Here is an 18774-nt window from a genome sequence, read left to right as displayed (position 1 = left end):
AAAGCTTCACTCATAAGGTAGATTCATTTAAAACACTATTTTTTATCATAGGAAACCAGTTGCTATTGAATAATGTTATTGGAGGATTGATAAATGAAAATTTGAAAAATCTGTCTATAAGTTTTATTAATATAAGTTGCTATACCCAAACATTTTTTAACTAATACCAAAGGTTATTAAATTTTTCCTGGGTATACAGTAGATATTATTACTCAAAAATTACTCAAAATTTACATAATATAGTGCTATACATTTTATAGTTAGTGATTGGAAAAATCAATTTTTCTTTGAGAGAAACATTTTTAAACTGTTTTGAACTTAGGAACAATATTATAAACATAGAGATGCTTTTATCTTACCATTATATTGCCAATAAATATTTGTTATCATGTAAAATGTTTTAATTTTTTTTAATCAGACCAGTGATTTCATCATTATAGGCAAAGAAATTCTCAGATGTGGAACTTCCTTTACTAATACACCTTCTCTGCAGCTTACAGTCTTAATGAATTGACTAAGGTATAGAGAAAAGGCTGTTTTACATGAATGCAACATAACTTTTCCAGTTATACAGTTAGTATATATTAGACTTGGGACTTGATCCCAAGTCCTTTTAACTCTGAGGCTAGCTTTCTATCCAACATGGCAAACTGTTTCTTAAAATATGTTTTAATTTGTATTTCTTTTTTTACATGTAGCCGTTATGGCACGCCTGATGAATTGAAAGAATTGGTTGACACTGCTCACTCAATGGGAATCATAGTTCTCTTGGATGTAGTTCATAGTCATGCATCAAAAAACTCAGAGGATGGTCTAAACAAATTTGATGGAACTGATTCCTGTTATTTTCATTCTGGTCCTAGAGGAAATCATGAACTATGGGATAGTAGACTATTTGCTTATTCCAGGTATGTGTCTTTCTTGTAGAAATCTTTTATTTAATTAAAGTTATTTTATAATGATTTTATAGAATTTCATCATATATGTACATTTTCTTCTGTACTCATATTAAGATATAATTTGTGATCTAGAGATCAAGGATATCTTTTCTTTTGTAGTAGCCTTTTTCAAAGCATAAATAAAATCATATAAAATTATTTTAGAATCTTGCTATCAAAATAATGTCAGATAAAATCTTAAAAAATTTTATTTTCGGGCGGAGCCAAGATGGCGGAGAAGAAACACACGACTCTGTAAAGGTCCTCACTCCCTCACAACCAATTAGATAAAATAAGTCTCAGAATTAGCTCAGGACTGATAGATACCACAAGGACTGGAAGCACGACTTACCAGCTGAAGAGAATCTGGAGTTTCAACAGAAAAGGTCAGTTTCCAGGGGAGGAAGAGAGGCCAGCACAGACGGCTGGGTGCTCGCATACTGCGCCCATTGCGCTGGGAAGGGCTCTGGGATCAGAGAAGCCACTGAGGTAAAGGAATCTGTCACAGGCTGTTAGCTCTTCTCTGCTAATTATTTAGCAGTTCAGAAGAGAAAGCCAAAATATTTTAAAACTCAGATCAGATTTTCCCCGGACCCTGGAGGTGACTCAGCAGATCTCGGCACCAGGGGGTGTGGCCTCAGCTACCACCTGAGAATAGTTAAGAGATTGACAAGTGGGTGGATACGGCCCAAGGCAACACACACTGCCTAGTTTACTTGGAGGGAGTGGAACTCAGCTCCAGGAAGTCCCAGAGAAGCGGAACCTTTGAACTAGGGACCGTGGTTTCTGGCAGACACTTCCAGTTTGAGCACAGGGGCTTTTCACTTCACCTGCTGCAGACATCCACGCCCCACCCGGACACATAGGCTTGGCTTTGTGCTGTCTTTACTATTCTACGCCCTCGGGCACAGCAGTGCTAACCACCTCTGAGACACCTCCAGGGAGGGGGTGGGGAACTCTCTCCCAGAGCTCTATCTTAGCTCAGGTGCAGGAGCCGCTGCATCCATCTGGTCTGGGAGGAAGCTGGTAAAGAAGTAAATAAATAATTTCCTACCCCAGGGACAGACCCCAAAAGATTTTTTAAATATGAACAAAAAAGCCAGAAAAACTATAGATTCCTTCTACACAGAGAAAGAGCGGGTATCCAACCCCGAGGAAGTTAACAGCAGAGAGTCAGCAGATAACAACCTAAAGGGGAACGATTCCTGCCCCCCATCACATAAATCTCTCCTAGAAGAAACTCTTAAAAAATTGAGGGAGTTTGAAGAAAAATGGGGAAAGGAAAGGGAAGCTATGATAGAGAATAACAACGTCCTGAAATTGGAGTTGGAAAAAATAAAGAATTCACAGGAGATGCAGGGAAACAAAATTTATGAATTAGAAAAGGTTAAAAAAACACAGGAAAGTAGGATTTCTGAATTGGAAAAGATAAAAAAGTCTCAAGAAAATAGAATTTCTGAATTGGAAAAAGAAAATAATTCTCAAAAAAAAAATTAGGGAAATGGAAAAAAATTCAATAGAGCAAAATAATTCATTTAAAAACAAAATTGGGCATTTACAAAAAGAACTAAAAACTGTGAAAGAAGAAAATAACTCCTTAAAAGTCAGGATGGAACAAATAGAAATGAATGATTCACAGAGAACCCAAGAATCAGTCAAACAAAACAAAAAAAATGAGAAGCTGGAGAACAACGTCAAATACTTACTGGGAAAATCTATAGACCTGGAAAATAGATCTAGGAGAGATAATCTGCGGATTATTGGACTTCCAGAAAACTATGACCAAAAAAAGAGCCTAGATTCTATTTTACAGGAAATTATCAAAGAGAACTGTCCAGAGATAATAGAAACAGAAGGGAAAGTAGATATGGAAAGAATTCATCGAACTCCTTCTGAAATAGACCCTAAAAAAAGAATACCACGGAATATAGTGGCTAAGCTGCAGAATTACCACACAAAGGAGAAAATCCTGCAAGCAGCTAGAAAAAAACAATTTAAATACCAAGGTGCCACAATAAGGGTCACCCAAGATCTGGCTGCCTCCACATTAAAAGATAGAAGAGCCTGGAACCTGATATTCCGTAAGGCAAAAGATCAAGGACTGCAACCAAGAATGAACTACCCAGCTAAGTTTAGCATCTTTTTCCATGGAAGAAGATGGTCATTCAATGAAACAGAGGAATTCTATATGTTTCTAAGAAAAAAACCAGACTTAAACAAAAAATTTGATCTACATCCACAAGACTGAAGAGAAACAGAAAAAGGTACACAGAACCCTTGAGAACTGTAACTCTGTTGTGGTTATATAAAAAGTACTCAAGGATAATTTGATTTTACTGATATAAAAGAAAAAAAGGGGGGTGTAGTAAAAGGAAGGAGGTCGGTTCAGAAAAAGGGAAGGAATGATAAAAAGAGGGAAACTACATCCCAGGAAGAGGCATAGAAAATACACCATATCTGAGGGAACTTAGTGAGGGGGAGAATCATTGTGTGAATCTTACTCTCATCAGGAGAGGCTCAAAGAGTAAATAATTAACATATTTGTTTTTCAGAGAATTTTCTCTCACCTCATTAAAAGGGGGGAGAGGAAAAGGGAAAAGGAAAAGGAGAATAAGTGAAGGGACTTGGAGGGAGGGGGGAGGGATCCTAAAAAAAAAAAAAAGAGGGAGGGTTGCGCGTCACAAGGGGGGTCTGTAAATTAAATATCGGGGAGGGGGGTCAGGGGGGTCAAGGGAAAAAAGCGTAATCTGGGGATAATACGATGGCAGGAAATACAGAATTAGTAATTTTAACTGTAAATGTAAATGGGATGAACGATCCCATCAAACGGAGACAGATAGCAGATTGGATCAAAAAGCAGAACCCTACAATATGTTGTCTACAGGAAACACACTTAAAGCAGGGAGATACATACAGAGTAAAGGTAAAAGGTTGGAACAGAGCCTATTATGCTTCAGGTAAAGCCAAAAAACCAGGGGTAGCTATCCTTATCTCAGATCAAGCAAAAGCAGAAGTAGATCTCGTTAAAAAAGATAAGGAAGGAAACTATATCCTGCTGAAAGGTAGCATAAATAATGAAGCCATATCAATACTAAACATATATGCACCAAGTGGTATACCATCTAACTTTCTAAAGGAAAAGTTAAGAGAATTTTAAGAAGAAATACACAGTAACACTATAATAGTGGGAGATCTCAACCTTGCACTCTCAGATTTAGACAAATCAAACCACAAAACAAACAAGAAAGAAATTAAAAAAGTAAATAGAACATTAGAAAAACTAGGTATGATAGACCTTTGGAGAAAACTGAATGGCAATAGGAAGGAATATACTTTCATCTCAGCAGTTCATGGATCCTATACAAAAATTGACCATATATTAGGACATAAAGATCTCAAAATTAAATGTAGGAAGGCAGAAATAATAAATGCCTTCTTCTCAGATCACAATGCAATAAAAGCTACATTCAGTAAAAAGTTAGGGGTAAATAGACCAAAAAGTAATTGGAAACTGAATAATCTCATCTTAAAGAATGACTGGGTGAAAGAGCAAATTATAGAAACAATTAACAATTTCACCCAAGATAATGATAATGATGAGACATGATATCAAAATCTTTGGGATGCAGCTAAAGCAGTAATAAGGGGAAATTTTATATCTTTAGAGGCTTATTTGAAGAAAATTGAGAAAGAGAAGATTAACGAATTGGGCTTACAACTTAAAAGGCTAGAAAAAGACCAAATTATAAACCCCCAACCAAAAATTAAATTCGAAAAACAAAAATTAAAAGGAGAAATCAATAAAATTGAAAGTAAAAAAACTATTGAATTAATAAATAAAACCAAGAGTTGGTTTTATGAAAAAGCCAATAAAATAGATAAACCTTTGGTAAATTTGATCAAAAAAAAGAGGAAAATCAAATTGATAGTCTTACAAATGAAAAGGGGGATCTTTCCACTAATGAAGAGGAAATTAGAGAAATAATAAGGAGTTACTTTGCCCAACTTTATGCCACTAACTTTGATAACTTAAGTGAAATGGATGACTTCCTCCAAAAATATAGGCTCCCTAGATTAACAGAGGAAGAGATAAATTGCTTAAATAGTCCCATTTCAGAAAAAGAAATAGAACAAGCTATTAATCAACTCCCCAGGAAAAAATCCCCAGGGCCAGATGGATTCACATGTGAATTCTACCAAACATTTAAAGAACAATTAGTCCCAATGTTATATAAATTATTTGAAAAAATAGGGGATGAAGGAGTCCTACCAAACTCCTTTTATGACACAGACATGGTACTGATACCTAAACCAGGTAGATCGAAAACTGAGAAAGAAAATTATAGACCAATCTCCTTAATGAATATTGATGCTAAAATCTTAAATAAGATATTAGCAAAAAGACTTCAGAAAATCATCTCCAGGATAATACACTATGATCAAGTAGGATTTATTCCAGGAATGCAGGGCTGGTTTAATATTAGGAAAACTATTAATATAATTGACCATATTAATAATCAAATTAATAAGAACCATATGATCATCTCAATAGATGCAGAAAAAGCATTTGACAAAATCCAACATCCATTCCTACTAAAAACTCTTGAGAGTATAGGAATAAATGGACTATTCCTTAGAATAATCAGGAGCATATATTTAAGACCTTCTGTAAGCATAATATGCAATAGAAATAAACTGCAACCTTTCCCAGTAAGATCAGGAGTGAAACAAGGTTGCCCACTATCACCATTACTATTCAATATAGTACTAGAAACGCTAGCCTCGGCAATAAGAGCCGAGAAAGAGATCCAAGGAATTAGAGTAGGAAATGAGGAAATTAAACTGTCACTTTTTGCAGATGACATGATGGTATACTTAGAGAACCCCAAAGACTCTGCTAAAAAGCTACTAGAAATAATTCAAAATTTCAGCAAAGTGGCAGGATACAAAATAAATCCACATAAATCCTCGGCATTTTTATATATCACTAACAAAATGCAACAGCAAGAGATACAAAGAGAAATTCCATTCCAAACAAATGTTGAGAGTATAAAGTATTTGGGAATCCATCTACCAAAGAAAAGTCAGGAATTATATGAGAAAAATTACAAAACACTTGCCACAAAAATAAAATCAGATTTAAATAATTGGAAAGACATTCAGTGCTCTTAGATAGGCCGAGCGAATATAATAAAGATGACAATACTCCCCAAACTAATCTATTTATTTAGTGCTATACCAATCAGACTCCCAAGAAACTATTTCAATGACCTAGAAAAAATAACAACAAAATTCATATGGAAGAATAAAAGGTCGAGAATTGCAAGGCAACTAATGAAAAAAACCTCAGAGGAAGGTGGTCTAAGTGTACCTGATCTAAAGCTATATTATATAGCAGCAGTCACCAAAACCATTTGGTATTGGCTAAGAAATAGACCGGTAGATCAGTGGAACAGGTTAGATATAAAGGACAAAAAAGGATACATATATAGCAACCTAATCTTTGACAAACCCAAAGATACCAACATTAGGGATAAAAATACATTATTCGGAAAAAACTGTTGGGAAAACTGGAAATTAGTATGGCAGAAATTAGATATGGATCCACACTTAACACCATATACCAAGATAAGATCAAAATGGGTCCATGATTTAGGCATAAAGAGGGAGATAATAAATAGATTAGAGGAACAGAGGATAATCTACCTCTCAGATTTGTGGAGGAGGAAGGAATTTTTGACCAGAGGAGAACTAGAGATCATTATTGGTCACAAAATAGAAGATTTTGATTACATCAAACTAAAAAGTTTCTGTACAAATAATACTAATGCAAACAATATTAGAAGGGAAGTAACAAATTGGGAAAATATTTTTAAAAACAAAGGTTCTGACAAAGGTCTCATTTCCAAAATATATAGAGAACTGACCCTAATTTATAAGAAACAGAACCATTCTCCAATTGATAAATGGTCAAAGGATATGAACAGACAATTCTCAGAGGAAGAAATTGAAACTATATCCACTCACATGAAAGAGTGTTCCAAATCACTACTGATCAGAGAAATGCAAATTAAGACCACTCTGAGATACCACTACACACCTGTCAGATTGGCTAAGATGACAGGAACAAATAATGATGAATGTTGGAGGGGATGTGGGGAAACTGGGACACTAATACATTGCTGGTGGAGTTGTGAAAGAATCCAGCCATTCTGGAGAGCAATTTGGAACTATGCCCAAAAAGTTATCAAACTGTGCATACCCTTTGACCCAGCAGCGCTACTACTGGGATTATATCCCAAAGAAATACTAAAGCGCAGAAAGAGACATATATGTGCCAAAATGTTTGTGGCAGCTCTTTTTGTTGTAGCTAGAAACTGGAAGATGAATGGATGTCCATCAGTTGGAGAATGGTTGGGTAAATTGTGGTATATGAAGATTATGGAATATTATTGCTCTGTAAGAAATGACCAGCAGGAGGAATACAGAGAGGCCTGGAGAGACTTAAACCAACTGATGCTGAGTGAAATGAGCAGAACCAGAAGATCACTGTACACTTCAACAACAATACTGTATGAGGATGTATTCTGATGGAAGTGGAAATCTTCAACATAAAGAAGATCCAACTCACTTCCAGGTGATCAATGATGGACAGAGGTAGCTACACCCAGAGAAGAAACACTGGGAAGTGAATGTAAATTGTTAGCACTAATATTTGTCTGCCCAGGTTGCATGTACCTTCGGATTCTAATGTTTATTGTGCAATAAGAAAATGATATTTGCACACATGTATTCTACCTAGACTATATTGTAACACATGTAAAATGTATGGGATTGCCTGTCATCGGGGGGAGGGAATAGAGGGAGGGGGGGATAATTTGGAAAAATGAATACAAGGGATAATATTATAAAATATATATATATATATACATATATATATATATATATATAATAATAAAAAATTTAAAAAAAATTTATTTTCCCTCAATTATGTTAAACTTTTTTTTTTTTTTTCTGAGGCAGTTGGGGTTCAATGACTTGCCAAGGGTCATGCAGCTAGGAAGTGTTAAGTGTCTGAGGATAGATTTGAACTCAGGTTCTCTTGACTTCAGGGCTGGTGCTCTATCTACTGCGTCACCTAGCTGCCCATTAAGACATTTAAAAAAAATTTTTATTTTTAAAATTTTGATTTCCACATTCTTTCTCTGACTTTTTATCTCTGTCTCTCTCTCTCCCCCTTCTTCCCTCCTTCCCACTCCTTTTCTCCATCTTCTCTCTCCTACTTGAGATAGTAAGCATTCAGATATAGGTAGTATATTTACATTGATTTAAGCATTTCTGTATTAGTTATTTTGTACAAGAAGACTGAAAAACAAAAAACATGAAAAAATGAAAAACCTGCTGCAGTCTGACTTCAGACAATATCAATTCTTTTTCTGGAGGCAGATGTGTTTTCTCCTTAGTCCTTTTGGATTATCATGGATCATTGTATTGGGGAGAATAGCTAAGTCATTTACAGTTCTTGATTGATTGGGGTTACCATGTGCATTATTCTTCTGGTTTACTTTGTATTATTTCATCTAATTCTTTCCAGTTTTTTTCTGAAATCATCCTGCTTGTCATTTCTTATAGAACAATAATGTTCCATCACTATCATATGTCATAGCTTGTTCAGAGATTTCCTAATTGATGGGCATCTCCCCACTTTCCCGTTCTTAGCCTCCATAAAAAAGTGCTATAAATATTTTTGTGTAAATAGATGTTCTACCCCCTTTCACCTGCACCTCCTTTTTTATGTCTTTGGGAAACAGACCTAGTAGTGATATTGTTTCATAGTCCTTGGGTACAGTTCCAAATTGTTCTCCATAATAATTGGATCAGTTCACAACTCCAACAGTTCATTAATGTTCTGGTTTCCCCACAACACCTCCAACATTTATCATTTTCCTTTTATTGTCATAGCTAATTTGATAGGTATGAAGTGGAACCTTGGAGTTTTAATTTGCATTTCTTTAGTTAGTAGGCATTTGGAACATTTTTTCATATGACAATAGATAGCAAAAAATCCTTTTTTAAAAAAGTAGGTGAATTATTTAAATTTTTTTCATAGATTTGTTCAAATTTGTGCCTACCATATAAATGGTAGGTGCTTAAAAATATCTTTTTGCTGATGAGTTAAATGCTATACTATCATAGTCATTTAATTATTTAAAAAGAAAAAGTATTTTTAAGATGTTCCTTCATTGCAAAGGTTGGGGCTTTGCATATGGAACATTGCATATAAGATTCAGTTTAAATGTTAGTACAGCTTAATCTTTTTTTCCTCTTCTGTTTTTTATACACACACACACACACACACACACACACACAGGGATTTCTTATAAAATTGGTCTTCTATTTTTCTTTATTTTAAACTTAAAGAAAAAATAGAAAAAAGAAAAATATTGCCATGTAGAGAACAGAACATAAGAAAAGATTCAAAATATAGAGCAATAAATTTCCATTTCTAGAAAGCCTATATAATAAATACTATACATTGTATTTAGAGCTGTCCATCATATCTTTGCTGTTGTACACTTTTAATTTTATTCTTTTTTTTTCCTTCTCCCCCACTCTTTTATTTCTTTGTAAATTTAGATGTTTAATTATCTTTTAAATGTACATGTTATATTTTTACATTAAAAGGCTCTGATAAAGATCTCATTTCTAAATATATAGAGAATTTTTAAGAATCCAATCCATTCTCCAGTTGATAAGTGGTCACTGTTTCTGATAAAGGCTTTACTTCTAAAATATGTAGAAAACTAAATTAAATTTATTCCATTCTCTGAATTACAAATGGTCAATAATAAAATCAATAAATGGTTTCAAATGAAGAAATTAAAGCTATCTGTGCTCACATAAAAATGTTCTATATAATTATTGATTAGAGAAATATCAATTAAAACAACTATGAGGTACCATTTCATAACTATCAAGCTACAATGATAAGGAAATATTATGATAAATATTGGAGGGGATGGGGGAAAACTGGGACACTAATACATTGTTTATGGAGTTGTAAACTGATCCAACCATTCTGGAGAGCAATTTGGAACTGTGACCAAAGAACTATCAAAATGTGTATATCCTTTGATCCAACAGTAATATACCAAAGAGATCTTAAAGGAGGGAAAGGGACCTACATGTACAAAAAAGTTTGTGGTAGCCCTTTTTGTAGTGGCAAGAAACTGGAAACTGAGTGGATACCCACCAGTTGGAGAATGACTGAATAAGTTAGGATATATGGATGTTATGGATTATTTTTTTTCTATAAGAAATAAATCAAAAGGATGATTTCAGAGAGGCCTGGAGAAACTTATATGAACTAATGCTAAAAGAAATGAATAGAAAGAGGAGATCATTATACACGGCAACAAGAAGATTATGTGATGATCAATTCTGATGCACCTTGCTCTTTTCAACAGTGAGATGATCTTGGTTCAGTGATCTTGTGATGAAGAGCATGATCTACACTCAGAGAGAGTACTGTGGGACCTGAATATGGATCACGACATACCATTATCCCTCTTTTTATTGTTATTTTCTTGCATCTTCTTTGTCATTCCCCCCCCCCTTTTTGATCTGATTTTTCTTGAGCAGCAAGACAATTGTATAAATATGTATGCATATATTGGATTTAACATATATTTTTACATGTTTAACATATATTGGATTACTTGCCATCTAGGAGAGAGGAAAAAATTGGAACATACAATTTTGCAAAGATTAATGTTGAAAAATTATCCATGCATATGTTTTGAAAATAAAAAGCTTTCATTAAAAAAATCTGAAAAAAAAATGGTAAATGTTGTTCTCTTTTTAACCCATATCTGTTGTGAATAGAGTTCCCTCTAAAAATCTCTCCATATCCTTTCCCTGCACCCTATTTTCTTACCCTATTATATTGTTCTTGAATTTATAACATTTTTATATGCTTCTAAATTTATGTGCATTATTTCCTCTTTAACCCATTCCTGATGATAGTAGAGATCCAGAACGCTCAGCCCTCCTTCTCCATCTATTTTCTCTGTGTCAGTACTTCCTTTCTCACCTCACTTTTTAAATATAAGTATTGTTTTTTATATTTTCAACCATGGTTTTCCTTTTTTATTTTTTCTATTTTTTAAATAATAGCTTTTTATTTTCAAAATATATGCAAAGATAATTTTCAACATTTACCCTTACAAAACCATGTTCTATATTTTTTTCCCTCCTCCACATCCTCCCATTGACAGCAAGTATCAATATATGTTAACATGCACAATTCTAATATAGATAATTCCCCATTTATAATGTTGCACAAGAAAAATCAGTTCAAAAAGGGAAAAATGAGAAAGAAAACACAAAGCAAGCAAATAGCAACAATGAAAAAAATGGAAATTCTATGTTGTGATTCATATTCAGTCCCCATAGTCGTTCTGGACACAGATGACTCACTCCACTTTTGGTATTGGTCTGAATCAACTTGTTGAAAAGAGCCACTACCATCAGAATTGATCATCACATAATCTTGTTGCTGCGTACAATGTTCTTGGTTCTACTCACATGTTCATATAGGTCTGAAATCATCCTGCTGATCATTTCTTACAGAACAGTTGTATTCCATAATATTCATATACTATCATAACTTATTTAGCCATTCTCCAACTGACAATTATCCACTTATTTTCCAGTTCCTTGTCATTATGTAAAGATTTTTTTCCCCAGCTTTCTATTTCCCTTATAATCTTGAATGTCTTTATTTTGTTTGTACAAAAACTTTTAAATCAATTATCCATTTTGCATTTCATAATGTATTCTAGTTCCTCTTTGCCCATAAATTCCTTCCTCTTCACAGATCTGAGAGGTAGACTATTTCTTGTTCTCCTAATTTGCTTATAGTATCACTCTTTATGTCTACATCATGAACCCATTTCGGTCTTATCTTGGTAGAAGGTGTTACGTGTTTTTCAGTGTCTGATTTCTGCCATACCATTTTCCAATATTCCCAGCAATTTTTGTCAAATAATGATTCTAGATTCTAGAATCTAGGGTCTTTGGGTTTATCAAACCCTAGATTACTGTAGTTATCGATTACTATGACTTGTGAACCTAACCTATTTCACTGATCAACTATTTCTTAACTAGTACCAAATAGTTTTAATGACTGATACTGTATAATGTACTTTTAGGTCTGGGATAGCTAGGCTACCTTCATTTGCAGTTTTTCATGAATAAGTAGATTAATTTAGTTAGTATTATCATTTTTATTATATTAGCTCAACATACCTATGAGCAGTTGATATTCTTCTGTTGTTTAGATCTAACTTTATTTGTATGAAAAGTGTTTTATAATTGTGTTCATATATTTCTTGACTTTTTCTTGGCTGGTGTATTCTCAAATATTTTATATTATCTACAGTTGTTTTAAATAGAATTTCTCTTTGTATCTCTTGCTGCTGGACATTGTTGGTAATATAAAAATGCTGATGATTTATGTGGATTTATTTTCTATCCTGTAACTTTGCAAAAGTTGTTTCTAGTAGTTTTTTGCAACAAAATCCTGAAAGTCTGACACATCAAAAGTTTTCAAATTTTTTTTATTCAGGATTATGCCTAACTTTGCTAGATTTAATATTTTTGACTGCAACTCCAGTTCTTTTCCTGTTCTTTATATTTTATTGCAAGATCCATGGTCTTTTTTTAAAATAGCTTTTTATTTACAAGATATATGCATGGGTAATGTTTCAGCATTGACAACTGCTTTTGTTCCAATTTTTCCCTTCCTTCTCTCTATCCCCTTCCCCAGATGGTAGGTAGATCAATACATGTTAAATATGTTAAAGTATATATTAAATACAATATATGTATACATATCTATATAGTTATTTTGCTGCACAAAAAGAATCAGACTTTGTACATTAGTACAATTAACCTGTAAAGGAAATCAAAACAGAGGGAATATAAATGCTATGCAGTGGTTCACACTCATTTCTCAGAGTTCTTTCATTGGGTGTAGCTGGTTCTATTCATTATTGAACAAATAGAACTGATTTGGTTCATCTCATTGTTGAAGAGAGCCACGCCATCGGAATTGATCATCATAAAGCATTGTTGTTGAAGTATATATCCTGCTCATTTCACTCAGCATCAGTTCATGTAAGTCTCTCCAGGCCTTTCTTAAATCATCCTGCTGGTCATTTCTTACAGAACAATAATATTCCGTAATATTCATATGCCACAATTTATTCAGTTATTCTCCAGTTGATGGGCTTCCACTCAATTTCCAGTTTCTGGCCACTACAACGAGGGCTGCCACAAACATTCTTGCACATACAGGTCCCTTTCCCTTCTTTAAGATCTCTTTGGGATGTAAGCCCAGTAGTAACATTGCTGGATCAAAGGATATGCACAGTTTGATAACTTTTTGAGCCTAGTTCCAAATTGCTCTCCAGAATGGCTGGATGTATTTACAATTCCACCCACAATATATCAGTGCCTCAGTTTTCCCATATCCACTCTAACATTCTTAGTTATAATTTTTTTAATAATAGCCTTTTATTTTCAATACACATGTAAAAATAATTTTCAACATTCATCTTTGCAAAATCTTGTGTTCTGAATCTTCTCTTTTGCTTTTCCCCATTACCTCCCCAGATGGCAAATAACCCAAAATATATTAAACATGTACAGTTCTTCTATACATATTTGTTTATTAATCATGCTGTATAAGAAAAATCACATCAAAAAAGAAAAAAAATGAGAAAGAAAAAAAAGCCATCAAACAATAACAAAAAGGGTGAAAATAGTATGTTGTGATCCACATTCAGTCCTGACAGCCCTCTTTCAGGATGCAGATGGTTCTCTTCATCACAAGTCCATTGGAACTGGCCTGAATCACCTCTATGTTGAAAAAAGAGTCATGTCTATCATAATTAGTCATCATGTAATCTGGTGGTTGTTGTGTACAATGTTCTCTTGTTTCTACTCACTTCACTTAGCATGTAGGTCTCTCCGGGCCTTTCTGAAATATCCCATTGATCATTTCTTATAGAACAAGACTATTAATTCCATTACATGTATATATCATAACTTATTCAGCCATTCTCCAATGGATGGGCATCCACTCATTGTCTAATTCATTGCCACTGCAAAAAGGGTTGACCCAAACATTTTTGCACATGTAGATCCTTTTCTTTATTTTATGATTTCTTTGGGATACAGACTCACTAGAGATGCTGTTGGATCAAAGGATATACATATTTTTATAGCCCTTTAGACATTGTTCCAAATTGTTCTCCAGAATGCTTGAACTGATTCAAACGTTTTCCCACATCCCTTCCTGACATTAAAAATCATCTTTTCCTGTCATCTTAACAAGTCTGAGAAATCTATAGTGGTACTTCAGAGTTGGCTTAATTTGCATTTCTATAATCAATAGTGATTTAGAATTATTTTCATATGACTAGAAATGTCTTTAATTTCTTTGTCTGAAAATAGTTTTTTCATATATTTTGACCATTTAGTCACCAGTTCTATTTTTTTTTTATTAAAGCTTTTTATTTTTCAAAACATATGCATGGATAATTCTGCAATGTTAGCCCTTGCAAAACTCTATATTCCAGTTTTCCCCCCTCATTCTCCTACATTCCTTCCCTAGATGGCAAGTAGTCCAATATTGGACATTTCTTACAGAACAATAATATTCCATAATATTCATATATGTTAAAAATGGTAGAAATATGTGTTAAATCCAATATATGCATACATGTTTATACAATTATCTTGCTGTACAAGGAAAAATAAAATCAAACCAGAAAAAAAAATGATGAAAAAGACAAAATGCAAGCCAACAACAACAAAAAAGAGTGAAAATGCTATATTGTGAACTACACTTAGTTCCCCCAATCTTCCCTCTAGGTATAGATGGTTCTTGGTCTGAATCATCTCATTGTTGAAAAGAGCCAGATCCATTAGAATTGATCATCATATAATATTGCTGTTACTGTATACAGTGATCTCCTGGTTCTGCTCATTTCCCATAGCATCAGTTCTCTAGGTCTCTCTGAAATCATTCTTTTGATCATTTCTTACAGAATAATAATATTCCATTAAATTTATATAATATAACTTATTTAGCCATTCTCCAACTGACAGGCATTCACTCACTTTCCAGTTTCTTATGATTATGAAAAGAGTTGCCACTAACATTTTTGCACATGTGGGTGAGTCTCTTTCCTTCCTTTAAGATCTCTTTGGGATATAAGCCCAGTAGAAATACTACTGGTATGAACAGTTTGATAACCTGTTGGGCAAATTCCAAATAGATTTCCAGAATAGTTGGGTCTGTTCACAGTTCACCAACAATGTATTAGTGTCTCAGTTTTCTCACATCCCTGCCAATGATTGTTATTATCTTTTCCTATCATCTTAGCCAATCTGACAGGTGTGTAGTGATATCTTAGAGTTGTCTTAATTTGCATTTCTCCAATCAATAATGAGTTAGAGCACCTTTTCATATGAGTAGAGATGGTTTCAATTTCTTCATCTAAAAATTGGCCTTTCACTATTTATCGTGTAGAAAACGGCTCGAATTCTTATAAATTTGGGTCAGTTTAGAAATGGGGCCTTTATCAGAACTCTTCTATGTAAAAATGTTTCCCAGTTTATTGCTTCCCTTCCAATCTTACCTGCATTAATTTTGTTTGTACAAAAACTTTTTAACTTAATATAATTAAAATTTTGTCTTTTGTGATAATGATCTCCAATCTTCTTTGGTCACAAATTCCTTCCTTCTCCACAGATCTGAGAAGTAAACTATCCTATGTTCTTCTAATTTGTTTATGATATCATTCTTTATGTCTAGATCATGAACCAATTTTAACCTTATCTTGGTATATGGTGTTAGGTGTGGATCAATGCCTAGTTTCTGCCATATCGGGTTCCAATTTTCCCAGTAGTTTTTGTCAAATAGTGAATTCTTATCCTAAAAGCTAGGGTCTTTTGGTTTCTCAAACACTAGATTTCTATAGTCATTGACTATTTTGTCCTGCGAACCTAACGTCTTCCACAGCAGTCAATTGACTGCTCTATTTATTAGCCAGCACCAAAAGGTTTTGATAACCTCTGCTTTGTAATATAATATAGTTTTAGATCTGACACAGGCCACCTTCACTGGCATTTTTGCCAATAAATTCCCCATGGCCAGGACCCATGAAATTCTGGCATTTTGGGGTTCATTATTTGCCTTTTGCGTTTTTATTGAATGTTTCATAACTTCTCTGCTGATCCACTGGCTTGCAACCATGTCTGAGTAGCCAACACTGATGTAGATTCATTTCTTCCATAGATTCTCTAGCATATGGAGCCCACACACCTTCAGACTGTGCATTGCCTGTACTTGGCCTCTGTGCTCAGCCTGTTTAGACTTGCTTGGCCTGCCTCCCTCCATGCTGAATGAAACAGACCTTTTTGGGAAATCTTTGAATTCTCCCAATATTTGTGCGTTCTGTCAGTCCAGAAGTAATTCAGTGACTGGATTTGCTAGTTAGGCTGAGAGTCATGGGAGGAACTCAGAAAAAGACATGTGTCCTCTGCCATTTTGGCTCCCTTTCATCAATTCTATTTTTAAAGAGTTTTTTTCTTTAGTAATTTTTTTTTTTTTGCTTTTTTTCCAAGCTGTCAAGTCTTTTTTTCATAATTCTTCTGTGTAAGTCTCATTTCTTTTCCCAGTTTTTCTTCTGTCTCTCTTGATTTTGAAAATCCTTTTTGATCTCTTCCAAAAGTGACCTTTATGTTTAGAAATTTTGCCTTTGCTGTCCTCATTATATGTTCCGATCTTTCCTATCACCATAATAGCTTTATGTGGTCTGGGTTCTTTTTATTTTTATTTTTCATCATTTTTAAAGTTGAATTTTGGTCCTAAGGCACAAATAATACTGTCTCAATCTTTCTTTTTTGGGGGAAGGGGATAGATCCTTGCTCGCTATTTTTCTACACTGGGTTCGTAGATGCTGACAGTTTTTCCATTACACTAGGGTGGCCTGCCCTAGTTACTCCTGTTGTGCTGAGGTTCTGGAGCTGGGTAGTTTGCCTTTTGTGCTGTGACTGGAGGCTTTATAGGTGATCTGCTTTGTCCCTGGCCTACTGAGCCAAAATTTTTTTTGCTTCTATCATATAATTATATGATTTTTTTTTTCATTATTGATATGACCAAGGAACCTAGCTTGTTGATCTTTACTATAGTTAAGAGCCTCCTGCTAGATTGCCCACACAATACCAGTGCTGAAGTACCCTCTCCTTTTGCCTAAGTGAGGAAAATTGGTTCCTAGGTTTTTTTTTTTTTTTTTTTTGTTTTGTTTTGTTTTGTTTTGTTTTGTTTTTGCTCTCTCTGGTTTAGGTAGCAAAGTCATATTTGAATTAAAAAGAATTTTTGTAAAATTCCCTTTATTTCTATAGTCAAATCCTTTATGTAGTATTGACATTGTTTCTCAAATGTTTGGTACACATCACGTATAAATTTATTTGGTCCTAGAGCTTCTTTCTGACATGTTGAACTTTTTTTTTCCCCTTTTAATCTAAGTTAGAAATACTTAAATGTTTTTTTTCCTCTTCTGTGAATCTGAGCACTTTTATTTTTGTAAGTATTTATCTATTTCACTTAGATTGAGATTTTTATTGGTATTTAATTGGAAAAGATAACTACTAATAATTGTTTTATTTTTCAGTAGTAATGCATTTCTACTTTTTATTTGATGCTGTAATTTGGTTTTTCCCTTTTTAAAAAAAAGAATGAATTAGTGTTATTTTCTCTATTAACTCATTTAAATATTTTTTTTAGAATTTGGATGCTATGCCATGTGGTGTATATATGAAAATATTGATATTATTCATTTTCTATATTTTATAGCAAAATTTAGTTTATTAAAAGTCTGGTTTCTAATCCATTCTGCTATCTACTTAAGTTTTGTGTGTAAGTCCTCATATTTGCAATTATAGTTAGGATGAGTTGTTTTCCTTCATCCTATTTTCTTCTTTATTTATCCTTCTCTTTTTTTTTATTCTGTCTCTCCCCAAAAGAGATTCTGTTTTGCTCCTGACCTTTGGTTCCTTTAATCTGTTCTTCTAATCACACCCTGCCCCTACCTTTTTTAATTGTCTTTCCCTCCTGCTCTTATCTGATGGATGATATATATTTCTATTCCTAACTGAGTGTGTACATTTGTTTTTGTTCCTCTTTGAGAGAGTTCAAATTTGAACGAAGATCTAATATTACCTATCCCATGCTCCATTTTCTCCTCTGTTGTAAAATTTTGTGCTCCTATTCTTCTTTTTGATGTAATTTTCCATTCTAATTTTCACTTTTCTTACATCCCTATTCTGTGTAGAGCCTTCTAACTTGCCCATCATTATCTTAGTAATGATCAAATTCTTAGGAATTACATGTGTTATCTTTCCATATAGGAATGTTAACAGTTTGAACCTGTTAAATCCCTTATGAATTCTTTTTTTCATATTTACTTTAAAAAAAATTATCTTCTGTTTTAATGTCAGATTTTTCTTTTCAACTATGGTCTTTTCATCAGGAATTTTTGAATGTCTTCTATTTATACTCAGTTTTGCTAGGTTCTTCTTCACAATTCTATTCCTAGCTCCTTTATATTCTGGAATACCATATTCCAGGTCCTCCATCAATGTAATTTGAAAGGTGTTTTGTTTTTGTTTTTTTCATTTTCATTTTCTTTACTTTGAACTTTATGCTAATATTGGCCTTTCCTTAAAATATGTCATCATACTCTTAATTCCATTTTGTTTT

At 33.7% G+C, this 18774-nt stretch overlaps 1 protein-coding gene across 1 annotated transcript in view; it reads left to right on the top strand.

Moving 5' to 3' along the window:
• Positions 1-18774, top strand: part of GBE1 (1,4-alpha-glucan branching enzyme 1) — a 258453-nt gene that overhangs the window by 115153 nt on the left and 124526 nt on the right. Inside the window, exon 7 of the mRNA XM_074299786.1 lies at positions 699-908. Coding sequence (XP_074155887.1) covers positions 699-908 — 210 coding nt within the window. The remainder of the gene's footprint in view (positions 1-698; positions 909-18774) is intronic.

This window comes from Sminthopsis crassicaudata, chromosome 3 (genome assembly GCF_048593235.1).
Source record: "Sminthopsis crassicaudata isolate SCR6 chromosome 3, ASM4859323v1, whole genome shotgun sequence".
Classification (NCBI taxonomy): domain Eukaryota; kingdom Metazoa; phylum Chordata; class Mammalia; order Dasyuromorphia; family Dasyuridae; genus Sminthopsis; species Sminthopsis crassicaudata.
The sequence above is the reverse complement of the archived record's forward strand: the minus strand, read 5'-3'. Positions and strand labels throughout refer to the sequence as shown.